Source organism: Symphalangus syndactylus, chromosome 10, assembly GCF_028878055.3.
Source record: "Symphalangus syndactylus isolate Jambi chromosome 10, NHGRI_mSymSyn1-v2.1_pri, whole genome shotgun sequence".
Lineage (NCBI taxonomy): Eukaryota > Metazoa > Chordata > Mammalia > Primates > Hylobatidae > Symphalangus > Symphalangus syndactylus.
Window position 1 is genome coordinate 86,407,597 of NC_072432.2, and position 24,925 is coordinate 86,432,521.

The 24,925-nt window shown below is 44.2% G+C and overlaps 1 protein-coding gene across 3 annotated transcripts in view; it reads left to right on the top strand.

The window, feature by feature from the left end:
- The first annotated feature begins 2,239 nt into the window (after positions 1 to 2,239).
- The window catches only part of USP46 (ubiquitin specific peptidase 46), a 69,378-nt gene continuing 46,692 nt past the window's right edge, over positions 2,240 to 24,925 (top strand). The window contains exon 1 of one of the 3 annotated variants that reach the window (XM_055294741.2): positions 2,240 to 2,590. In XM_055294741.2, coding sequence (XP_055150716.1) covers positions 2,555 to 2,590 — 36 coding nt within the window. In that variant the 5' untranslated portion in view covers positions 2,240 to 2,554. Of the gene's footprint in view, positions 2,591 to 5,043; positions 5,361 to 24,925 lie in introns of those variants that run through there. The other 2 variants (XM_055294743.2, XM_055294742.2) reach the window with 2 other exon arrangements.

Consider the following 24,925-nt stretch of genomic DNA (forward strand, 5'->3'; position numbering starts at 1 on the left):
CCTCTAACCCATCCTTCCATTTTCTTGTTTTTCCCAGTCCCAACTATACCTGCATATCAGCTTACCTCAAAGTTCTCTCATTAGCTTGTCAATATTTTTAAGGTTTTACCTCTTATTATCTCTGAATAATGTTTCCTCAATGAGTGAAGCTAAGATTATGATTATTCTTCTTCAACCCAAGAATTTTCCAATTTAGACCTGTGAATACCACACTTGTGGAAATGTAAAATGTATTTAATCTTTCATGAGTCTGACAAACTCTGCCATGTTCAATTGATTTGTTGTGTATATAATTCACTGCCTGAGTTTCAATCTGGATGTCTATATTGAACACTTCAGTTTTAAGATATGTACCATTAAAAGGTATGCAAAAGATCCTTTTAACTTGCTGATATAGCACTCAGTAATCAGATGCTGTTCAATTTCCATTATGTCGATGGTATTTTCAATCCTGTGAACTTTGCAATCCATGTGCCCATGTTGGCAGAAATACTGAACTCTTATTACAAAATTTTCATATCATTTAAAGCTTTAGATTAATGCCTTTATAGTGGAACTTCTGTGAAATTGAGTCCTGAGATCTGAGTTTTAGCCTTCAGGTTGCTCCTGACCTTGAGACATTAATCCTCAAATCTTAAAGTTTTCTGGGCCTCCGTGCTGGGATTGGTCATAGCTCAGTTGTTTCCTGTCTTCTCTTCTCTTCCTCTCCCAGAGTGCTCAGCCCAGGTTACCACACCAACTGTAACATTTCGGTAAGGCATCTGGGCAGGATACTTGATCCTCTAAGCCTTAGTGACTGATCTGCAAAAAAGGAGATAATAGCATCTACCAGCTGATCGTTATGGTGGCGATTAAAGGGGATCAGGAATGTAAACATTGGGTGCAGTGGTTCATGCCTGTTGTCCCAGCGCTTTGGGAGGTCAAGGTGGGATGATCGCTGGAGCCCAGGAGTTTGAGATCAGGCTGGGCAACACAGCGAGACCCTGTCTCTTAAAAAAACAAAGAGAGAGAGAGAGAGAAGAAAATCAGTCACGACTTACAATGGAAGAAATTATCATCAGGATGTATTTGAAAATAATATTTAGGTTGAAAGACTTAAGCAGGAATATTATTTCTCATGTCCACTGGAAAATACAGTGACATGACTCCCAAAACCTTCAGTCAACAAGTCTGTCTTACTGTTTCCTCCCCAGATTCTAGCGATATTAGCAATCAACGGCTCTCAGATCTTTACTCTTGGTTAGATAAAAGCTATCTTCAACTAATTTTTCTTCTGATTCAATTTGTCCTTAAATATATTGATCTAAGAATTTATCACGCATCTCGCTTGTACAACTTCTCCTTTGAAAGCATCGAATTGCAACCTTGTATGTGTAACTTTCCCACACATACAGAAACGGGCCCCTTCAATTCGCGTGGACCTATCCGCTAAGTGGGGCATATACTCGCGCTCTGAGCCCGCAGCCACGACCTTTAATGCGGGAAATGTGCACGATCCCATACAGCGCCCATCTCAACAACTAGAGGCTGGGTGCCACCGGGAGGGGTATGCCTGCCTTGAAGATATGGAAAAGTGTCGTTTTCGTTCTTTCCGCTCTTTGGACAGTCCCTAGTGCTTGCGCGGAACCGGAACGTCTCCTTTGGACCCGCTAAAGTCACAAGCTGCCCGAGCGCGCCGCAGCTGGCCTCCGCCCAGACCCGGATTCCTCTGACTTCTCGGCGCCCTTTCTCGGGCGCCCGGCCCGCAGCTGGCGAGGGCTCTCTGACCGCTCCAGTGTCCTCGCCCCATTTTACTTCTTAGGTCCCCGCCGGTGCCATCTGGTTGGAACCCTCGGGAGAAACTAAAAGTTGGACGTTGCCACCCCTACCCCTCGCCAAAAAATAAACATTGGGGGCTGCCAAGGCGCGGTGGGAGGAAGGCGACGAGGAAAATGCGAGGACGAAAGGCGGCCCCGGGTTCGCCCCCGCCCGGGCCGCCCGCTTCCCCACCTCGCGCCCTGTGCCGTCCCCGGCTCCCTGGCTCCGCGACGGCAAGGAGGGCCGACGAGGGCCGCCGCTTCCGCATCGGGGTCGGCCGGGGGTACCTGCGAGGTGAGGCTGCCGCAGCGGCGCGCCCCGGAGCCTGGCCCGGCATTCCAGTCCGAATAGAGAGAGGCAGGGAATCAAATGGAAAAGCAGGAGGCCAGGCCCGGGCGGGCGGGGAGGGAGGCGGCGCGGCGGGGCCCGGGAACCCAGCTCCGAGCGCTCTGAGCGGCCGGCTCGGACTCACGCGGCGCGCCCGGGCCGCCCCTCCTCCCCGCGCCGCCGGCCGCGGCCCAGGCTCCCTCGCTCCGCCACTCCCCGCCCCTCCGCGCTCCCTCCCCGCCCTCCCCGCCCTCCCCGCCCTCCCCGCGCCACCGCCTCCTCCTCCCGGCCTCCCTCTCCCAGCCAAACTGAAAGCCGGACCCCAGGCCGCCGCGCTGCCGCCCGGCCTCCCCGCCAGCGCGCCACCATGGGCAGTCCCGGTTTCCCCTTGTAAAGATGGCGGTGAGGGATAGCTGCAACCTTTAGACTAATGACTGTCCGAAACATCGCCTCCATCTGTAATATGGTGAGTGGCCGAGCCGCCTCGGGGTCGCGCCCGACTCGCGGCGAGGCAAAGAAAGGGAAGCCCGAGCTGCACACACTCCCGGTGGCTGGGGCGGCGGGGGCGGCGGGGGCGGCGGGGTCCGCGCCGCCAGAAGTTCCCGGCCCCCGAGCTGGGCGGGCCGCCGCAGCCCCCTCAGCGGCCGGGGAGGGTCCCCGAGCCCCCCGTGCCCGCCTCAGCCCCGGGACCTCGGAGCCCGCCCGGCGATCCCGGGGCCGCGCTGCTGCGCCCCCCGCCCTCGGGTTGCGGTGGAAGCGGCTTGAGGGAAGGGAAGCGACCGAACTTGAACGTCCCCGGGGAGGGGGTGGGGGATAAGCTGGAGGTGGGGGGCACCCTCATCTCATTTTGAGTTCAGTCCTTCCGAGGTGTTTAAAATTCACTTTGCAACAGCAATTGTGTATCTGGAGAAATCGGAAATGTAATAAAGCTGTAAAAAAGTGCAAAATTGTGGCTGGAGAAGTGAACTTCAACCTGGTTTGAAAAAGCACCGTAATTTGCTCCGCATGCCTCAGTTTCCTCATCTGTGAAAAAGGGACAAGGCTCTGTGGCGGTAATATTTGCAGGCCCTAAGGGCGGGGCCGGCTGTGGGCTTGGAGGAGGTCTGCAGGGTTATCCTGCCTGATCCGCTGTAGACCTAGGGGAGGCCGGCGGGCATGGATACAGCCAGGGACATCACTGGGTTCTGATGCAGTCAGATCCCAGGACGCGGTGGTCACTTTAATTTGGGTTTCCCCCATTGCTTTCCCTTTTTCTGTAGGAAGAACCTCCAGCCCTTGGGTCCCCAGGCTGGACCCTGCTGGCACCTCCACTTGTCAGAGCCTTTGGGGAGCTCAGATTGGAGTAAGGCATTGCTGTCCCTTGCAGGGTGAGATGATGTGTGTTTTGCCTACACTCTTTAGACTGCACCCCGCCCCCCCTCCAGCCCCCTCCCAAGCGGGTCCCCGGAGGCAACACGTGCTCTTACAGTGCCAGTTTGAGGAAAACCTCCCTTGAAGCTAGTAATACTGGCCCCTAAAGGGAATCCAGGGAAGCTTGATGGAGAAGCCCTGGTGTAAGGTGATCTGGCTGCCCTTCCCCCATCACATAGCTTTTTAAATCTTCTGTCCCACATTCTGTTGCAAGATCAACACATGGCAGAGGAGCATTAAGGAGCCTTGTGTTAGCTCAGGGGTGGAATTGAGACCCGCTTCAGCTTTCAGCACAGTGGGACGTGCCACTGTCACGGCCAGCAGAGCAAATGCTGGGGCCTCCCAGAGTGATAGCTGCACAGGTACTGGTTGGTGCCGGGCGAGTTCCATACGGGAGTGGATCCTGGAGCCTTTCTGTTTTCTCTTTTTCCCTTTCTCTGCGAGGAGACAGGTTTCCTCTTATTCCTGTGGAGGGCCTGCTTGTGAAGAGGTGATGCCCTCTCAGTTTCTCTCTCCTACGACCAGCTCCTGAGGGAACTGTGAATCGGGAGCAGCTTGAATACTCTTTCTTCCGTGTCTGCTGGTGTGGCCGCAGGCCTAAGGATACCACAGGGTAGTGAGGCTCCGTCCCAGCCCTTGGTGGTGTTCTTGTCCTGCTTGTGTGTGGTTACACCTCTCTGTGTAGAAGCAGGCTGGAAACTTGAGAGCTAGCATGCCCCTAGGGGAAGCCAGCCCCCAACCTCCCCCCACGCGCCCCCCCACCCGCCCTCAGTGCTGCTGGGGCTTTCTGGCACACCTGGGCTGAATGTCATAACGTGTTTCAGTGAAACTCAGTCAGGGAGACAGGGTGTGGGGAGGACCTGAGAGGAGCAGGCCAATACTGCCCTGAGAGTTGACATCTCAGGCGGAGACCTAAAAAGGTACCAAATTTAGGACCATCAGAAGTGAGGAACCAGTAATTCATTAAGTAAGGAGTCTGATGTTCTATTTAGACGCCGTGTCTAGAGAGAGTGACAGAGTTTGGGTTCTAATGTCAGACTTCCTGGGTTCAGGTCCTGGTTCTTTTTTTTTTTTTTTTTTTGACAAGGTCTCACACTGTCACCTAGGCTGGAGTGTGGTGGCATGAACATGGTGGCTCACTGCAGCCTCCACTTCCCAGGCTCAAGCGATTCTCCCACCTCTGCCTTCTGAGTAGCTGGGACTACAGGCACATGCCACCATGCCTGGCTAATTTTTAAATTTTCCATAAAGACTGGGTCTCCCTATGTTGCCCAGGCTGGTCCCTAATTCCTGGGCTCAAGTGGTCCTCCCAACTCAGCCTCCCGAAGTGCCAAATTACTGCTGTGAGCCACCATGCCTGGCAGGTCCTGGTTCTAACACATGTTGGCTTTGTGTCCTTAAACAAGTTGCCCAGTCTTAGACTTTACTTATCTACCAAAAGGAGATGTTAATATTGTTGTATTACTCGGGCACAGGGCCTGGTACATGGCTAGAACTCAGTGAGTGTCATTGTCAACATCATCTTTCTCATTGTTATGTCACCTACCAGGTGTTTGAGGGACAGTGGAGATCATGCCATTTCAGACCTGGTGGAAGCAACCACTAATATAAACACCTCCCATGTATAGGAAGGCTGAAGTGGGAATCCTTAACCCCGCCCCCTGCTCAGGTCAATCCCCCACCCACCGCCCCCGCTGCCCCTCCCAGTCTTCCTTCCCAGAGGAGAAGGCTGGGTATGAGGAAACTGCTGTCTTTTCACTGGATCAGACCTAAATATTCACTGGACCTCTCTTTAGATTCTTTGCTCAATAATGAATTGTTTCCAGGTAGGTGTCTTACAGGTCCCTCCTCACTGCTTAGCTCCTCTGTGGGCCTCTTACTGACCCTTCGGGCTCCTAACTTTGTTTGGTTCCAGCTGGTTTGAGTAGCTGTAGTAAGAGCAAGTGGTGATTGCATTTTTTTTTTTTAAGCAGATCATTTAACATATTTTGAACAGGCTGATATGTGTTCAGAAAGGATGTTAGAAGGTACCATTTTTCTGGGTGACAGGAAAAAACGAAGATCTATCATTGAAAGCGGATTTGTTTCCTCCACCAGATAAGAAAGGACCCAGCAGAGCAGAAACCAAATTTGTAGCAGATACTTCGTGTGATTGAGAACTAAACATCCCCTCTTTTCCCCATACTTCTTGTGCCAGTTTTAGATATAGGAAACTTGGAAAATATCTTCATTCCTCCACTTACCCACCCACTTGCTGAAGTTTTATTGTCCACTGGAAGTTTAGTACTAGTTTCTATTTGTTTTAATTTTTCTTCCGTGTGAATTCCTGCCATGGTAATTCTTGATGAACTTGCTCAGGGCAAGGCAGCTTGGCCACACAGCAGTGTCTGGTTCAGAGATAGTAAAGCTTGTTTGGCTGGTATGTTGTAATTTTCATAATGCACTAGCTGCTACCAAGCATGAGGAAATGTCTTCTGTTGATAATCCTCTGATTTTTGTCCAGACCAATGGATTTAACTTCCTATATATTTTTATGGCCCTGCAAATGGAAAGTTTTTGTTTTTGGGTTTTTTTAAGTTTTCTGTTTGAAGAGCTTGAGAAATTTTCTAAAAAGGAAGCATTAGTTAGAAGAAACCAAATGTGACATACCAATGCAAATTGGTCCAGATCATCTAATCTTACTTCATTTGTTAATAATGCTGTAAGATGTACCTGTGAGAAAATGCTGTGTATCAAATGATTACGAGTTTTGTTCCGATAAATGGCCGTCTGTTGAGGACCTGCTATATTGGTGTTGGCACAGACTATACTCAAGTGCTTAATAAATGAATGAGGTGAGTCCCTGTCCCCAAGGGGCTCAGCTGTTCCTTATCTTGGGGGTGTAACATTGGTAAAGATGAAACAATTTCAATACAGTGTTATATCAGCACAGATAGAAGTTGAACAAACTCCCAGCAGCTGTACAGTGGAAAGACCAATTAACACAACAGTACATTTTAAAAATATATTCTCGTTTGACCAAAGTTGGATACATGTTCTACTTCTGGCTTTTATTTTATATGAGGACATGATTATAGTCAATGTGAGTTAGAATTGAAATCTGCACCATTGGGTGTCTCTCCAGTTAAGCATGAATCTAATGGTGCTTTTGGGCAAATTGTTGTATTTCCGGGGACCTTAGTTTTCTCATCTTGTAAAACTGATTTTCTGTTTTTGGTCATAAAAAGCTTCGTAGTAGAATTTCTTAGATAAAGCCTTTATGAAAATCTGCACCTCCTAATTGGTTAGCAACCACTTCATTACCTAACTACCTTGTTTAAAACTGTATTGAACTTATGACATATTAGCATTTTAGCATCTGTAGAACAGCCTCAGGATAATTTTTGACATCAGTTTGAGTGCCAGATTTTAGTTCCTTTAAATACATGAAGTAGGCTGGACATGGTGGCTCACTGGTAATACCAGTACTTTGGGAGGCCAAGGCAAGAGGATTCTTTGAGCCCAAGAGTTCAAGATCAGCCTAGGCAACATAGTGAGACCCCATCTCTACCAAAAACAAACAAATAAAATCATGTAAATAAAAACATATACATATAAATAAATGAAGTTATCTTGAAATAAAGGGAAAGTAAACATCAACATTTTGAAACAAAACTAGAGAATTTTTATAGTTTTATCTTGATAAGTCAACTACTTACCTAAGGCAAGTATTTTGAGAATGGTTGGAAACAATTTTTTAATTATTAAAAAATATGTCAATCTTGTGATTTGGGGGAACAGATATCTTGCCTTTTCCTCTGTAACTGTTATTCATGCTTTCCATTCTCAAAGATAGTTGGCAACTGTAAGTTTAGTTAATGTATCAGCTAGGTGTAAAGTCATGTGAGGGTCTACTCTGATAGTTGCTGGGGTTAGAAAATACAATCTGAGGTGAGGTGGATTAATGTTTAAAGAAAAGAAATTCTGTTTTTCTGGCCCCACTGGTCTCATATGTAGAGGTTTATGTTAGGTCGGGACCTGACAATTAGTTCTGCGGATTTTTCTGTTTTTCTTGGACTCCTCAGAGAAAACAAAATTGAATGCTGGTATTTAGTTAGAATGAAAGGGCCGGGCGCGGTGGCTCACGCTTGTAATCCCAGCACTTTGGGAGGCCGAGGCGGGCGGATCACGAGGTCAGGAGATCGAGACCACGGTGAAACCCCGTCTCTACTAAAAATACAAAAAAATTAGCCGGGCGTGGTGGCGGGCGCCTGTAGTCCCAGCTACTCGGAGAGGCTGAGGCAGGAGAATGGCGTGAACCCGGGAGGCGGAGCTTGCAGTGAGCCGAGATTGCGCCACTGCACTCCAGCCTGGGCGACAGAGCGAGACTCCGTCTCAAAAAAAAAAAAAAAAAAAAAGAATGAAAGATTATGATACCTTTTCTGTATAGCAACTATGTGCTTCAGTTCACTCATACCATAAAACCTGTTTATTTATTCTTCACTAAGTGGAATTTTGGTATGTTTGGGTTATAATTGAAGGGCATTTTCAATTTTGATTCTCTTAGCAATTAAGAGAAATTTCTCTAGCTCAGATGTCTTTTTCTCCCCCTCCTGGTCTTTCTAGTTAGTGTGAATAGATTGGGCTTCCATGATGGTATTAAATTCTTTAGTATCATCAGAAAGGTATTTGGTAACCACCTATCTCTATCTCTAGCCTACCCATGAAGCCACCCAAAGCTAACTAACTGGAAGAGATGTAAAAGATGGTGTCTTTTAGTCTAGTTAACTTTTCTGGTCTAATTATTTTAATGCAGCTTCTTATAACAAACCTTCAGTTGTGGTGGAACCAAATGCTGATCTGAGGGTTTGAAAGGCCTTGGTGGTCTTTAAGAGAAAAGGCCACCCAAAAATCAATCAGCAAAATCTTTTTTTTTTTTTTTGAGATAGAGTTTTGTTCTTGTTGCCCAGGCTGGAGTGCGATGGCTTCACTGCAGCCTCTGCCTCCTGGATTCAAGTGATTCTCCTGCCTCAGCCTCCTGAGCAGCTGGGATTACAGGTGCCTGCTACCATGCCTGGCTAATGTTGCATTTTTAGTAGAGATAGGGTTTCACCATGTTGTCCAGGCTGGTCTCAAACTGCTGACCTCAGGTGATCCGCCCGCCTCAGCCTCTCAAAGTGCTAGGATTATAGGTGTGAGCCACTGTGCCCATCCACGAAAACATTCTTGAGACGAACTCTGTATTAGCGAATAACCCTAACAGTAAAGGGTTTTTGGAATATTTCTCTTCTGGGACTATGGCTTGAAGTTTGAGGGATGTTGTAAGTGCTGTACATGGAAGTTTACCCCAATTCTGAGAATGATTCTTTGCAATGGATAGTTTTAAGATCACGGTGATGGGACTTTGTGGTCCCCAAAGCTTCACTTTACCCTCATGGGGCCAACCTTCCTTTTCTTCCTCAAGTTCCAATGCCACTTTCAGAACCCTCAGATACTTTTTAAATTAGCTCAGACTTTGGCTTTTTTTCTGAGTGATAGTGAATTTTAGACATACAGAAATGTGGAGTAATAGAGTGAATACTTGTGTACTCCCCAACCAGTGAAGAAATAAAATACTATATATACATTTAAAACCACCTATGAGTCCTTCCTGATCTCATTGCCTCTCCCCACAGAGTGACCACCATTCTACATTTGGTGTTTATTGTATATTTTTATATTTTTACTAGGTTTGTATGCATTCATAAACTAGATATAGTGTATTTTTTCATGTTTTAAACATGCTTTATAATACTAAACATTCTTCTCAGTTTGCTTTTATTGTTTAAATTGTGATTTTGCTATTCATTGAGAGACACATAATCCTAGTTTATTTTAACTGCTGTATAACATTCCATTATATAAATATGCTATGACATGTTCATTTTAATGTTGTAAGCAGGTTTACAAATTTGTGAGTGTGCTGTTTTAGTGCAATGAACGGTTGCGAACTCATCTCCCTGTGTATAGTATACACAGTTGACAGTTGACAGTTTCTCTGTGGTGTAAACCTGGAAGGGAATTGCTGGGTCAAAGGAATTTGATTGTCTTCTTTAGTAAGTTGCCTGATTGCTCTCCAAAGAAGTTATACCAATTTGAATTCCAACCAAGCAGCGTTTGGGGGTTCCAGTTGCTTCACATGTTTGCAGATATTTGATATTGCTAGACTTGATGTTTTGCCAATCTGATGGGTGTGAAATTGTGCCTTTGTGGTTTAAAATTTGCACTTTTCCTGTTTGCTAGGGGAGGTTGAACATCTTTTCATGTGTTTGTTATGCTGGTTTGTTTTCAACTCAGGGGCCTGAGAACAGTTTTCCAGGGCTTGAAAGTCAGGATTGTAGTTTTGGTTTTGTTTGAAAACAGGGACAAAGAAGATGGTGTGAACCCAGGAGGTGGAGGTTGCGGTGAGCCAAGATCGCGCCACTGCACTCCAGCCTGGGGGACAGAGAAAGACTCCGTCTCAAAAAAAAAAAAAAGAAGAAGGGACAATGAAGAGGAAAATCAAGGAGACCAAAGCAAAAGTCATGAAAGGTAGGGATGTTTTGGAAGATGCAGGTGAAAAAAATGATGACAAGATAATCACTGTGGAGGGGTGAAAACTAGTAACAAAAAGACAATAGAGTAGCATTGAGAAGATATCTTGAGTTTTGAGAGTAAATTTGGGAGACCTGTCTGTGCCAGGCAGGCCTTGTTCAAGCCACATTTGCTTTGTTTAATTGAAATTGGCTTATAGTGAAAATAGTGTCTGGGGCCTGTTCTGGTGAGAACAGCAGCAAAGCTGGACTTGCGGAGTTTTCCTGTTTACCCAGTTGCTTTTTCAAGTTCTTTTAGAAAGGCATTGTGAAATGATGGTCGTCTTCCTAAAATACATTTCTCTGTCCTTCAGGTTAGGTACACAGTGCAGGAAAATTTTTATCTGGATCTGCTTGAATATATACTGGTGGAATTACTGTCTCAAATATTTAGAAAGTATTCTCTACATTTCAATTTTCAGAGTATGACGAGTATTACCTCATTAAACAAAGAATGTATGGTTTTAGGTTCTTTGGTGTACCAAAGAATGGTGCCCACATGTGCATTCTCTTATTAAAAATTTAGACTCTGGGGTTCAACACCCAGAGAGTTTGATTAAGTAGGTCTTCTTGGGGCTCTGGAATCTGCCTTTTAAATTAGTGTTCCCTCCTCCTTCTACTCCCTCCACATTCTGTTATAGGTGAGCTGAGGACCATGCTTGGAGAAATATTGCTTCCCTTGGGTAATAACCTCCGCCTCTTAAAAAATATTGCTTAAGAAATTACCTGCCATGTGAAAGTTTGTAAAAAATGAATGTAAAATTATTTAAGCTAGTAACTTAACTTTTTCTGTTCTTTTTTCCCTTTTTTTTTTTTTTTTTGAGATGGAGTCTCACTCTGTTGCCAGGCTGGAGTACAGTGGCACGATCTCAGCTCACTGCAACCTCTGCTTCCAGGTTCAAGTGATTCTCCTGCCTCAGCCCCCTGAGTAGGGTACTACAGGCACATGCCCCCTTGCCCAGCTAATTTTTGTATTTTTAGTGGAGACAGGGTTTCACCATGTTGGCTGGGATGGTCTTGATCTCTTGACCTCGTGATCCACACGCCTCGGCCTCCCAAAGTGCTGGGATTACAGGCGTGAGCCACTGCGCCCGACCAACTTAACTTTTTCTTGATATTAAATAGCCAGGTTTTTTATTAGTTTATATTCTCAGAACAGAGATTTTCAGCACTGGCTTTATATTGTATCACCTGTGAAGCTTTTAAAAGAAAATTTAAAAATAATAATTAAATCACAAAACATTAACATACAAAAAAGCATGAAAAAAATGTTATATATGTTTACCTATCCTTCACATTTAACAGATATTAAAATGTAGCCATATTTGTTTACTTTTATTTTTAGACACATTACCTTAAAAATAGCACTAACTCTTTTTAGACTCTTTTACCTTAAAAACAGACACTAACTCACCCCAATCTCTTCCCTTTCTCTTCCTCCCAGAGCAAACCACTTTCCTGAAGTTGGTATGGTGTATGGTGTTTACCAAACATGTCTTATACTTTACTTCGTATTTATGAATTCATAAGCAATGGATTGCAATGTTTGTGTGTGGATAAAACCGTGTAGCCTTTTGCAACTGTCTCTTTACTCAACAAGTATATTTGAGATTATGTCAACACATAGAGGTAGAGTTTATTCATCAAAATGATTTGTTTGATGAGCTAATTTTATGCTTTTCTAATCCTTTTCAAAAACATTATTGCTACAGTTAAAACTGTTCATACTGGTGCCACCTAAGAGTAACTCCCCTCCCTCCAGGATTCAGGGCCCATAGTTTGGGTGACATTGGCTCAGATAAGAGGTTTTTTGTAGTGGCTCAAATAATCGGCTCTTGGAGGAGCACCATTTGTTGAACTGATTTGTAGATGATGGTCTGGTCGGTGAGCTTCCTTGGGAGGCAAGTGGCACATGGCTGAGATCTGGTTGGACTTTCTACACCACTGTTGATTGGGTATGAGAGCTTGATGTTCTCTACCCTTGCAAAGACATGCGTCTTATCCATAGCCTGTGGGTGATGAGAGAACTTACCTTCCTGGGTCATTGTGGGGCTTAACCGGAGAGATTGATGGCTAGTGCTTAGCCTGTTGCCTGGGCATTGCATTACCACTTTCTTCCAGTGCCCTTCTTGTTTCCATTAGTGAAAGAGTCCACCGAACACTGTAGTAGACAGCCCTGAGCTAGGACTCAGAAATCCCAGGCTGTGATTGCTTTCCAGCTTTAGCGGTGTTGGGCAGGTCACTGAGGCTTCTCTGGGTCTATAAAATAAGAACCACTCCTGCTGGTGAGCAGTGGCGAGAAGACGAGCATGTGTGTTATGAACCAGCTGTGGTTTTCAGTCAAGGAGAACTAGGGAAGGGCTGCAGGAGAAAGGGAGGAAGAAGCTATGATTTCTCACCAAAATGCCATTGGAAGACACATGCTGGTGGTGTGTGGCCAGGCTTTTGTTGTCACTAGTGAAGACACAAATGTTTTTCCTTTTCCTGAGAATGAGAGCACGTCCTGTAGTAAAAGATATGTTGTCTTTGAGTGAGCTTATACCACACTCTTTTGTGTCATTTGGCGCACACAGCCTTCCTGAGAAATACATGAAGTAGCTAAGCGCAGTTTCTTTTTTAAAATTTTAAGTAAAGTGTCTGAATAGGTACTATGTACTAGGTATTATGTGGCAGAAATTTCAAAATGTGCACAAGGTTGTATGTTGAAAATAGACCCAGTGTCCAATTCTTATCTCTGTTATCTATCAATAGTTATAGTTTCTTATGCTTCCATTTAGAGTTATACGCATGTACAAACAACTGTTTTTATATTTTTCTCTTAGTTTTTAAAAACACAAGGAGGCATAGAGTATACCCTGATCTGTCCCGATCTGCCCCTTGCTGTTTGTATCTTGTAGGAGGGGCTGTGGGAAGAGCCGCCTCATTCTTTTTTTATGGCTGCAGAGTATTCAGTTGCTTGAGTGTATTGAATTCACTGAACCAGGCCCTCACTGACTAGCAGGACATGTTGTAGGTAGTTTTCTAGTCTTCGGTTTTTACAAACAAGGCGGTAAGGAACAACTTTGTCCATATGTGGGAGTATATCTGTGGACCGACTTCCTAAAAATGGATTTGCATTTGTAACTGGGATGGATTTTGCCAAATTGCCCTCCATCAGCAATATGTGTGACTCTGGCTGCCTGCAGCCTTGCCAAAGCAGTGTGCTACCCAGAAACCTTTTGATCTTTGCCAGTCAGGAGAAAGATGGCGTCTTAGTATATTTGTAGTTTGCATTTCTCTTATTAGAAGTGAGCTTCAGCAGCTATTCATATATTTAGGAAAATAAACTCAATTTTATTTAAATACCTTGCTGTTGGTAATTATTTTCAGTGTCTGTAGGGAAGGACCAGTTTTATTGTTATTTTCAATCTGTCTCAGACCAATATATTTGTAAAATACAATAAAAAGGAATAACTAGCAAAATGGAATAAAAAAACCCAAAGAGAAATAAAATGCAAGCCTTAATTTTTTGTTACTAAACTTGACAGATAGAAAATTACTCTATCCACTCATTTTATCTGCATGTTTTCAGTTTCTGGATGTAGCTCACCACAGAGAGTTTTGAGTAAATAACATTGCCGTAAAGAACAGCTTACTCATATTTTTTCTCCCATTGCTACCCTATTTGAGGGTGGGAGGAGAGAGCCCAGAATTTTATATTTTACATTTCATAATCAGCACATTTCAGGATGTTTTTGTTACATTAGTGGAAAATATCTCTGATGGTGCAATACTGACCCAGGAGGGACTGGTTCCCGAGGGCAGGGTTGCTGCACAAGTGCATTGAGGCACGTTGACCCCTGCAGTGCTCCCCATGCTGTGAGGTGGGAATGCAGGTGTTGCGATTTTCACTGATGAAGACCTTGAGCTTGGATGAGAAGATGGGAGGATGAAATCACCCTATTAATAAAATTTGCAGAGCAGGCCTATATCAGTCCATTCTCACACTGCTATAAAGAACTACCTGAGACTGTGTAATTTATGAAAAAAAGAGGTTTAATTGACTAACAGTTCCAAAGGCTTAACAGGAAGCATGACTGGGAGGCTTCAGGAGACTTAAAATCATGGCAGACGGTGTAGGGAAAGCAGGCACATCTTACCATGGTGGAGCAGGAGAGAGCAAGAGAGAGAAAGGGAAAGTGCCACACACTTTCAAACAACCTGATCTTGTGAGAACTCACTATCATGAGAACAGCAAGGGGAAAGACCACCCCAGTGATCCATTCACCTCCCACCAGGCCCCCAGAATTGTGGGAATTGCAATTCTAGATGAGATTTGGGTGGGGACACAGAGCCAAACCATATCAAGGCCTCTTTGACTTAGGATTTTGCAAGGACCCCAGCCTCCTCTGCTGCCTTTCTGGGAACAGATGGGAGGTGTATTTGTGGGTAAAGTAGGAGCTTAGGGGACATGATAATTCAGGCAGCATCTTGGTGGCTTTGTAGAAAGATTGGATTGAAAATGAGGTTCTTGCTTCTAGCTCACTGAGTTCAGTGACATGAGTGGCTATTTCCTTGTCTTCCACCTGCAGCTAGAAAACAGGCATGGTCTCAAGATTCTTTGTTCTGCTTTTGACTTGAAGTTTTAGTTTTGCATGAGGACTTCATTTTGTTATCTCTAAATACATGGAGAATTGTTTTGCCAGCCATAGCTTCTTTCTAGATGTTCTTTAATGCTCCTTGCTAGAATGACTTGGGATGGTCATGTAGTCAATCCCAGGTCAGCTTTCTTCAGTGGAGATGTTTTGGCTTCTGTGTACAATTATTAAATGAAGTCATGTTGAGGTTTTCGTTTTGTTTTTTTTTGTTTGTTTGTTTGTTTGTTTTTTTGAGATGGAGTCTGTCTTCACCTCACAGGCTGGAGTGCAGTGGCGCAATCTCAGCTCACTGCAACTTCTGCCTCCCGGGTTCAAGCTATTCTCCTGCCTCAGCCTCCCGAGTACATGGGATTATAGGCGCATGCCACCATGTCCGGCTAATTTTTGTTGTTGTTTTTTTGAGATGGAGTCCCTCTCTGTCCCCCAGGCTGGAGTGCAATGGCACGATGTCAGTTCACTGCAACCTCCGCCTCCTGGGTTCAAGCGATTCTCCTGCCTCAGCCTCCTTAGTAGCTTGGCTTACAGGTGCGTGCCACCATGCCCGGCTAATTTTTTGTATTTTTGGTAGAGACGGGGTGTCACCATGTTGGTTAGGCTGGTCTCAAACTCCTGACCTCATGATCCGCCTGCCTCGGCCTCCCAAAGTGCTGGGATTACAGGCGTGAGCCACTGCGCCCGGCCAAGTTTTTTTCAGGTTTTTTTTTTTTAATTCAATATCATGTAAGATAGCGGTCCCCAAACTTTTTGGCACCAGGGACAGGTTTTGTAGAAGATAATTTTTCCACAAACCTGGGCAGAGCTGGGGATGGTTTTGGGATGAACGTTCCACCTCAGATTATCGGCATTACACTCTTAGAAGGAGTATGCAACCTAGATCCCTCTGATGCGCAGTTCACAATAGAGTTCACTCTCCTATGAGAATCTAATACTATTGCTGATCTGACCGGAGGTAGAGCTCAGGTGGTAATGCCTGCTCACCTGCTGTGCCGCCTGGTTCCTAACAGGTCACAGAACTGTACCTGGGGGTTGGGGACTCCTGACATAAGACATAGAAGTGACATGTTGTCATGCTGTGGGATGAAAATGCCCCTTGACTGCCTTCTTGTTCATGATTGCTTTCCCTGTTGAAGCCTGGAGAGGAATGGGCTGTTGAAACAGGAGCCAGGGTTGTAGAATAATGGTGTTAAGATCATAGGTTCACCACTTACCTCTGCCTCATGCTAACACTTGACCTTGGCAAGTTAGTTAACCTCATTTCCTTCAGCTATGACATGGGCATAATGAGTATCCATCAGTGATTTATTTGGCAGAGAGAGTCACATTCAGTATTGCTCAGTGGGACAGGGGCTCCGTGGTGACATGTTGCTAACTAAACAGGTCAGGCATTCGTAGCCACTCTGGGTAAGTGCCCGGTGGTTAGGTAATGTGTGACAGCCAGCAGCCAAAGTGGACATACTCAGAGACAGTTCTGGCTGTCTGCCCAAGCCTTACATCTGTAGCTAAAGAATTACTGAGAATGTGAATGAAAATATCTTCTCTCCTGGCTTGTGGTCCAGAGCTCAGACTCCGGAACCGAATTTACGTATGTTTGAATCCCAGATCTGCTCTTATTGGCTGAGTGAGCTTGGGCAGGTTCCCTACATTTTTTTCATGTGTAGAATGGGGATATTAAGAGTAATCTGCCTTGGTTGGCAGGCAAGGTTAAACGAATATGTAGATGTGAAGTTCTCTGAATGAGTGGCACCTACTGCTGACTTTCCCCCTGCTTCCCAAGTTTATTCAGTAAGCAAATTTATCAAGTGCCTTCTATACAACCAGACATTCTACTAGGTGCTGGCAAATGAATCAGACCTAATTGCTGCCCTTATAAAGTTTATGGCCTAGTACAGGGGTTGGTAAGCTTTTCTGTAAATATCTGGACAGTAAGTGTTTTAGGCTTTGTGGGCTGTAGTGTGTCTATCACAGCTATGCAATTCTGCTCTTAATATTGTGAAAGTAGTTGCCATAAGTAAATGAATGATCATGGCTGTGTTGCAGTGAAACTTTATTTATGACAACAATTGGTGGGTCATATTCTGCCCATGGGCTGTAATTTGCAGACCTGTGGTCTAGTGGGAAGACAGTTGTTAAATAATTACAATTATGATGTTACAGATTGTGCTAAGGGCTGTGGAGGAACAGACAGGATTCTATGAGTGGGAAGGGTCAGGGAAGGTAGCTTTGAAGAAGTGACATTGAAACCAAATGATGAGGAGAGGCAGCCAGAGGAGGAGATGGAGGGTGCTCCAGGCTGGTCTGTGGGTTCGTATCTTTTAAAGGCATAACAGATATTCTGCAGCTTTCTTTGGATTAAAATAAATAATTTCTTTCCTCTATTTAATTCATTGCCAGTTCTCTCCTCCCCCACCCCTCTCCCTGCAGTAATCCAAGAGATAAGCTATGTTACCAAGAGATAAACTATATTAATATATTAACACATTTTGTTCTGCATATGCACTTTCTCTCTCTCCCTTTTCCATTGTTTTTGTTATATTATTGTCAGTATCTATCCAAGTATTTAGTAAAGATTGCACATTATTTCATTATTAGGTGTAGAATGGTTTACTCTCTAGAACTCAAATTTGCTTTTTGGTACGGTTTTCTCTTTTAGCGTTTTAAAAGTTGACATTATTTGTTTTTGTTATTTGGCTAGATAAAAGGTCCACAGTCCTTGAAATGATTTTTGAAAAAAAAAAATCTGCTTTCCTCTTAACTACATCTCATGTCTCCTCTGACTCCCAACCTCAATTTTATGTTTTCTCTAAACGAGTTGCCAGTACTCTGTAGAGATTCCACGGAAAAGGACTTGTGTGTTCTCATTCTAGAAAATTTTAAGGGGTGCTTCAGAAGGAAGGGGGTTCTCCCAACAACTTTGTGACCTCTTCGGTTTCTTCAGTTCTTTCAGTTCTGTGGTTCCAAGGAGACTGCCTCCCTGAGAGTCAATATTATGTAGTAGTTGGGGGCACACACACTGGAGCCAGATTGTTCAAGTTCAAACCCAATTCCAGTACTTAGTAGCTGTGTGAACTTGAATAGTTCCCTGCCCTCTCAGTTTTCTTATCTTTAAAATAAGGCCAGTAGCAGCATCTGCCTCATAGAGTTATTATGAAGATTAAAATGAATGAAATACAAGTAAAATCCCTAGAACAGTGATTGTACACAGTCTATGCTATGTATGAGTTCTCTATTATTATTAATTACATCAGAGGCATCGGCAGCCATAATTCCTCTGTAATCACCCTTGAATTCTGTCAGGTGTCTTCTGACTCATCCTGAGATCTTGGGCTGAGTCACTTCATTTTTGCTTCACTTTCTTCCTAAGACTATAGGAATGATCTTTGTCATCAGAATTCTGGGAACACTAGTCCTTTTGAAAATAGGTCCTTTATGTGCTTTGTACTTTGAAAGTATAGTTGATAAGGAGAGTAGCCTTTTGAACCATAGATCTACAAATGTGGTTTTAGCAGCAATGTTCACCTCTCCTGTCATCTACTTTAATTTATGGTCTATAATTAATGACTTATTCTCTATGTACTTAGAAATCATTACATGTTATCTTTGGCCTTTCTTGTGTCCCTTCCTTGTACAAACTTGAAAGAAAGGCTGCATGTCCTAGGATGCAGATAAATGAGCTGCCTTAGAAAGAGAAATACCATTTGACCCAGCCATCCCATTACTGGGTATATACTCAAAGGACTATAAATCATGCTGCTATAAAGAGACATGCACATGTATGTTTATTGCGGCACTATTCACAATAGCAAAGGCTTGGAACCAACCCAAATGTCCAACAACGATAGACTGGATTAAGAAAATGTGGCACATATATACCATGGAATACTATGCAGCCATAAAAAATAATGAGTTCATGTCCTTTTTAGGGACATGGATGAAACTGGAAATCATCATTCTCAGTAAACTATCGCAAGAACAAAAAACCAAACACCGCATGTTCTCACTCATAGGTGGGAATTGAACAATGAGAACACATGGACACAAGAAGGGAAACATCACACTCGGAGGACTGTTGTGGGGTGGGGGGAGGGGGGAGGGACAGCATTAGGAGATATACCTAATGCTAAATGACGAGTTAATGGGTGCAGCACACCAACATGGCACATGTATACATATGTAACAAACCTGCACATTGTGCACATGTACCCTAAAACTTAAAGTATAATAATAAAAAAAAAAAAAGAAAGATCTTGGGCAAGTAAGTTTACTTCTCTGGGCCCTCGTTTTTTAATCTGTGGCATGGTCTGGCTCTTCTCCAAGGATGCTTCCTGGTCTCTGTGTTTTTGTTTTAGTCTCTTCCATATTTTGACAGTGTTCTCATTGGTTTTTCCAGACCTTTTAATGCCATCGTTCTGATTATTTCCTCTTTCTAGGCAAGGCCATCTTCATCCTTTACCCCCTGACCAAGGAAGAAATTCTAACTTGTTTTCCTTGTAAATTGCTTCAAAACATTTCTTTCTTTATCCTTCTTATGCATTTATGACTCATCCTTCCTGGGATTTTGTTGTTGTTGTTGTTTGTGTTTTGGTAGCACCCTTTGGCAGTCATAGCATTGCTTTCAGAGGTGCTTTGAGGAGCTAACATTATAGTCTTGTTGGAACTTGTCCCAGCTCAGATGCTATTTTTAATAAAGTTGGCTGCACTGTTTTTCAAAGGTTACTACATTTTTTACTGATGGAAATAAGAACCCTATGTTTCTTATGCTTCCAGACCCTGTGATTTACCCCCCTAGATAGGTACTTTGTTCACCATCTGGTCATATAACAATTATTTTTCAGTGCCCCTCATTGCCTTTTGTGTCTTGTGCAGGGTGCTAGCAATAGAATTGCAGTCTCTTGGGTTTGTAACATACTTTACAATTTATACAGTGCTGATAACATTCCCAGTTTTGCTTCATTCTCTCTGCTGCCCTGAGGAAAAGTCAGGCTGGAAATCAGCAGCCCAACCTCTCAGCCAGGAAGCTAAGGCCACAGAGAGGTAAAATGACTGAAATCAAAGGCATTTCATAGTGGTAAAAAAAAAAAAAAAAGGCCAAATACAGCTCTGAGGTATTTGCTGAGGGCCTTAGGCAACTGGTCTGCAGGACATTTGTTTACTAAACTTTTATTACATTTTAAAAAATTTGTTAAATTTTTTTTTTTTTTTTTTTTTGAGATGGAGTTTTGCTCTTATTGCTCAGGCTGGAGTGCAATGGCACGATCTTGGCTCATTGCAACCTCTGTCTCCCAGCTTCAGGCAATTCTCCTGCCTCAGCCTCCTGAGTAGCTGGGACTACAGGCATGCGCCACCATGCCTGGATAATTTTGTATTTTTTTTTTTTTTAGTAGAGATGGAGTTTCTCCATGTTGGTCAGGCTGGTCTCGAACTCCCGACCTTAGGTGATCCACTCACCTTGGCCTCCCAAACTGCTGGGATTACAGCCATGAGCCTGGCCTAAAATTTTAATAAAAAATAATATATGCTCATAGTAAAAATTCGAAGAGTTAAGAAGATAATAAGAAAAGCCCCTTCTTGACCTCCTCTTCTTCTAGGCCTACTCCCTGATGCTGGAGACCACTGTTATAATCTCTCAAGTCTTCTTTCAGGAATTTCCATTAAATGTAGATGTTGAATACAGTGGCCTGGTCTTGTTTACCTTGTGTCCCTCAGATGTAGAATAGAGCCAGACACATCGCAGGGCTCAGTGTCTGTTGATGGAATGAACCACATTTACAGTATTGTCCTATACAACACGTTGTTACTCTGCACTTGATCTTAGCCAAAAGGCCGAGAAGCGATCACACGTGGTTACTCTGTAACATGTTTTTACTTATTGTATCTTAGGCACATTTTCATAGCAGTACCCGTAGGGTAACTTTACTTTTTAAATTAGCTACGTGGTATTCTATCATATGGATTACTATAATTATTTACCCAATTCAAGTCACTTCCTTTTTTTTTTTTTTTTCCTGTTACAAACCTTGCTGCAGGGATATGACTACTGATTTTCCCCTCAGTATTCATTTTTCAGCCAGGCACAATGGCTCACACTAGTAATCCCAGCACTTTAGGAGGTCAAGGGGAAAGGATTGTTTGAGCCAAGGAATTTTGAGACCAGCCTGGACAACATGGCAAGACCCTGACTCTACCAAAGAAAAAAAAAAAAACCCAGGCATGGTAGCACATGCCTGTAGTACCAGCTACTCGTGGGGCTGAGGTGGGAGGATCACTTGAGCCTGAAAGGTTGAGGCTGCAGTGAACCCTGTTAGCACCACTGCACTCCAACCTGGGCGACAGAGTGAGAACCTGTCTGAAAAAAAAAAATTCACTTTTCATTTCTAGAGACATTTTACCTGGTCATGGCTGCCCAGGTAAAGACCACCTTTGCCAAGCTCCCTTGCAGCTAGGTGTGGCCATATGACTAGATTAGATTCTAGCTAGCAGGATTGTGAGCAAAAGTAATGTGTGCAGCTTCCAGGAGCATCCTTGAAAGAGGAGGATCAGTCCTTTCCCATTTTTTTTTTTCTGCTTCTCCCTGGCAGAGGTCATTTGGTGGTAGGAGCTAGAGTAGCCATATTGGTTCCAAAGATGGAAACTGGCTCTTGAGGATGAGAGCGCAACAAGATAAAAGGACCCTGAGTCCTCAACACCGCAGAGCGGCTGTATCAGGCCCACGCTGCATCCTCTTGCATACTTACATGAGAGAAAAATAAATTTTCATCTTGTTTAAGCCACACTTATTTTATTTGGGTCTTTTTACAGCCTCTATCTCTTTTTCCACTTCTGTGAAAATGTAGTAGAATAAAAAGAGTCAAATTGCAGGGTTGAAGGATATGGTCATTTAAAACTTTGATGCTACTGCTTTATTTATCTGTAAGCAATTATCATCATCATCTCATGAAACATTCGCCATCATGTCTGTATTCTTTTATTATGCAAACATTTATATTTAACATATTTAAGCCCTAAGTCTGTTAAGGATGCACAAAGATTCATGTTACCAATGAAAAATGCTAGCATGTGAAGTAAGAGTTTGGTTCCAAATGTCAATATCAGTGACATTCTGTATCCGTGGAAACCAATTCTTAGAGTATGTGTCTATAAAAGGGAAGGGAGAATGGGGAAGTGGTGAAGGGTACTGCTTATGCCTCACTGAACAGTACATAGGGAGAGCATGAACATATGTTTCCAAATTATCATGCACGTGGAAGCTACCCAGACAGCCCTACCCGTCCCTGTCCATGCATGCATTCATCCAGCCATCAGTCCATGCAGCAGGTATTGTGGGGCTACTACGTGCTAGCCACTGAGAACGCAGTATTGGGCAGGTCAGACACATTCTTTGCTCCCATGAGCAATATATATATTTTTTTTACAAAAAAAATATATAAAATTATATATATTATATATATAATTTAGGGCATTGGACAGATGTTACTAATTATATAAATAATAACTGGAACATATAAGGGAGACATACAGGATGCTATTAGTGTGGGGAGTGGAGCTTGGGGAGGGATATATTACTTTCCTATTGCTGCTGTAAAAATTGCCACAAACTTAGTAGCTTAAAAAGACAAAAATATATTTTCTTAGAGTTCTGGAGGTCACAAGCCTTAAAATCCAGGGGCAGCAGGGCTGTACACCTTCCAGAGGCTCTAGGGGAGAATCTATTTCCTTGCCTTTTCTAGTTTGTAGAGGCTGCCTGCATCTGTTGGCTCATGACTCCTTCTTCTGTCTTCAAGGCCAGCAGCATGGCATCTTCAGTCTCTCCGTCTGACCTCTATATCTGTTGTCATGTCCCATCACTGATTCTGACCCTCCTTCCTCCCTCTCTTGAAGTCACTTGTAATTACACTGTGTCTCCTGGGATAATCCAAGATAATCTCCCCATCTCAAGGTTCTTAATTATTTAATCATATCTGCAAAGTCCCTTTTGCCACATAAGGTAACGTCGTCATGGGTTCTAGGGATTAGGGCCTGGACACCTTTGGGAGGGGCAGTATTCTCTCTGTCACAGAGGCTGACTTAACCTAGGGGTGCCAGTGTAGAATTCTCCTGGGAGCTGACCTTTAAACTGGCCTTGCAGGATGCTGGGACACAGGCGTCTGAAGAAGCAGGGAAGGAGGAGCACTCAGATGGTAAGCAGGGGGCATTTGAGGTACCAGAGAACAGCAGGAGGGCCATTGGAACAGGGGATGAGGGGCAAGAGATGAGGTTGGAAACAGCAGTGAAGGTCACTGGAGGATTTTAAGCAGCTTCATATGCAATTTTTGCAGCGTTGACAGTGGCGTTAGAGGTAGGTAAAATGGGCGGTAGAGGCCATTCAGGATGTGGTTGTAATTCCGATGAGAGATCTGGTAGTCTGGCCTAGCTGGTGGCAGTAGAGTAAGAGAGAAGCACACGGGATTGAGAGATTTAATGAGGGTGAGGCAATAGGACAGTGATGGATGGGCGGAGAGTGCAGAGGACGATGTCGGTGTGACCCGTAGGTTTCTGGCATGAGCCAAGAAGAGGAGGGTATTGTTCTTTTCTGCGCAGGGAAACACCAGATAAGTGAAAAATCTAGTTTTAGTTAAATTGATTTTGAGATCCTGTAAGACAAGTAAGTGGATTTGCCAGTATTCATTCAGCCTGGAGCTCAGAAATGAGGTGTCCAGGCTGCCGAGAAAGAGTTGGAAATGGTTGGCATGTAGCAGCTGATTGAAGCCATGTGAGTGGTTCCTGCCTGGGCCTGGGAGAGGGTGGAGGGCCCCAGACAGCCCTTGGAAAAAGCCAGCCATGTAAAAGTGCCATGGAGTTTGCCAGATTTGAAGCTCAACAGTTGATGAAGTGAGGGTAGAGCCCAGAAGGGGCTTTTCGAGGAGTGATTTGGAGATAAGGAAGTAGAGACAAGTCTTAAGATTTTATTAGGCAGCTGGGTGCAGTGGCTCATACCTGTTATCCCAGCACTTTAGGAGGCCAAGGTGGGCAGGTCGCTTGAGCCCAGGAGTTTGAGACCAGCCTGAGCAACATGGAAAACCCTGTCCCTACAAAAAGTACAAATATTATCTGGGTGTCGGGGTATGCACCTGTAGTCCCAGCTACTTGGAAGGCTGAGGTGGGAGGATCGCTTGAGCCTGGGAGGTCAAGGCTGCAGTGAGCCAAGATCACACCAGTGCACTGCAGTCTGGGCAATAGAGTGAGACCCTGTCTCATAAAAAAGAAAAAAAAAAAAGATTTTATTATGGAACACCTGAGACATTTTGTATTAATTTACTATTATTGCTGTAACAAATTACCATTAACTTAGTGTCTTTTTTTTTTTTTTTTTGAGACAGATTCTCACTCTGTCACCCAGGCTAGAGTGCAGTGGCACCATCTTGGCTCACTGCAACCTCCGCTTCCCGGGTTCAAGCGATTCTCCTGCCTCAGCCTCCCGAGTAGCTGGGACTACAGGTGCCTGCTATCATGCCTGGCTAATTTTTGTATTTTTACTAGAGATGGGGTTTCACTGTATTGGCCAGGCTGGTCTTGAACTCCTGACCTTGTGATCCGCCTGCCTTGGCTTCCCGAAGTGCTAGGATTACAGGAGTGAGCGCCTGGCCAACTTAGTGTCTTAAACAATATACATTTATGATCTTACAGTTCTGGAGGTCAGAAGTCTGAAATGGGTCTCACCGGGCTAAAATCAAGGTGGTACCAGGCTGTGCTCTTCTGGGAGGCTGTAAGGAGACCCATTTCCTTGCCTTTCCTGGTTTCCAAAGACTGCCTGCCTTGCTTGCCTCTGGCCTCTTCCTGCATCTTCAAAGCCAGCGAGGGTGAGCTGAGACCTCACACATTGCCTCACTCTGATTTCTTCTGCTTCTGTCTCTCACTTGGAAGGACTCTTGTGATTGATCCCATTGGGCCTACCTGGAGAATCCAGGGCAATCTCTCTATTGTAAGGTCACTGGGTTACCAAATTAATTCCATCTACAGCCTGAATTTCCTTTTGCCATGTCAGGTCATGTATTCTCTAGTTATGGAGGTTAGGGGGACTACTATTCTGCTTATATACATCTACGTGAAAAATAAACAGCACAGTGAGCCCCTATACACCCATCACTCAACTTCAACAACACAGCTTTATCCCCCACCCTCACTTCTCCC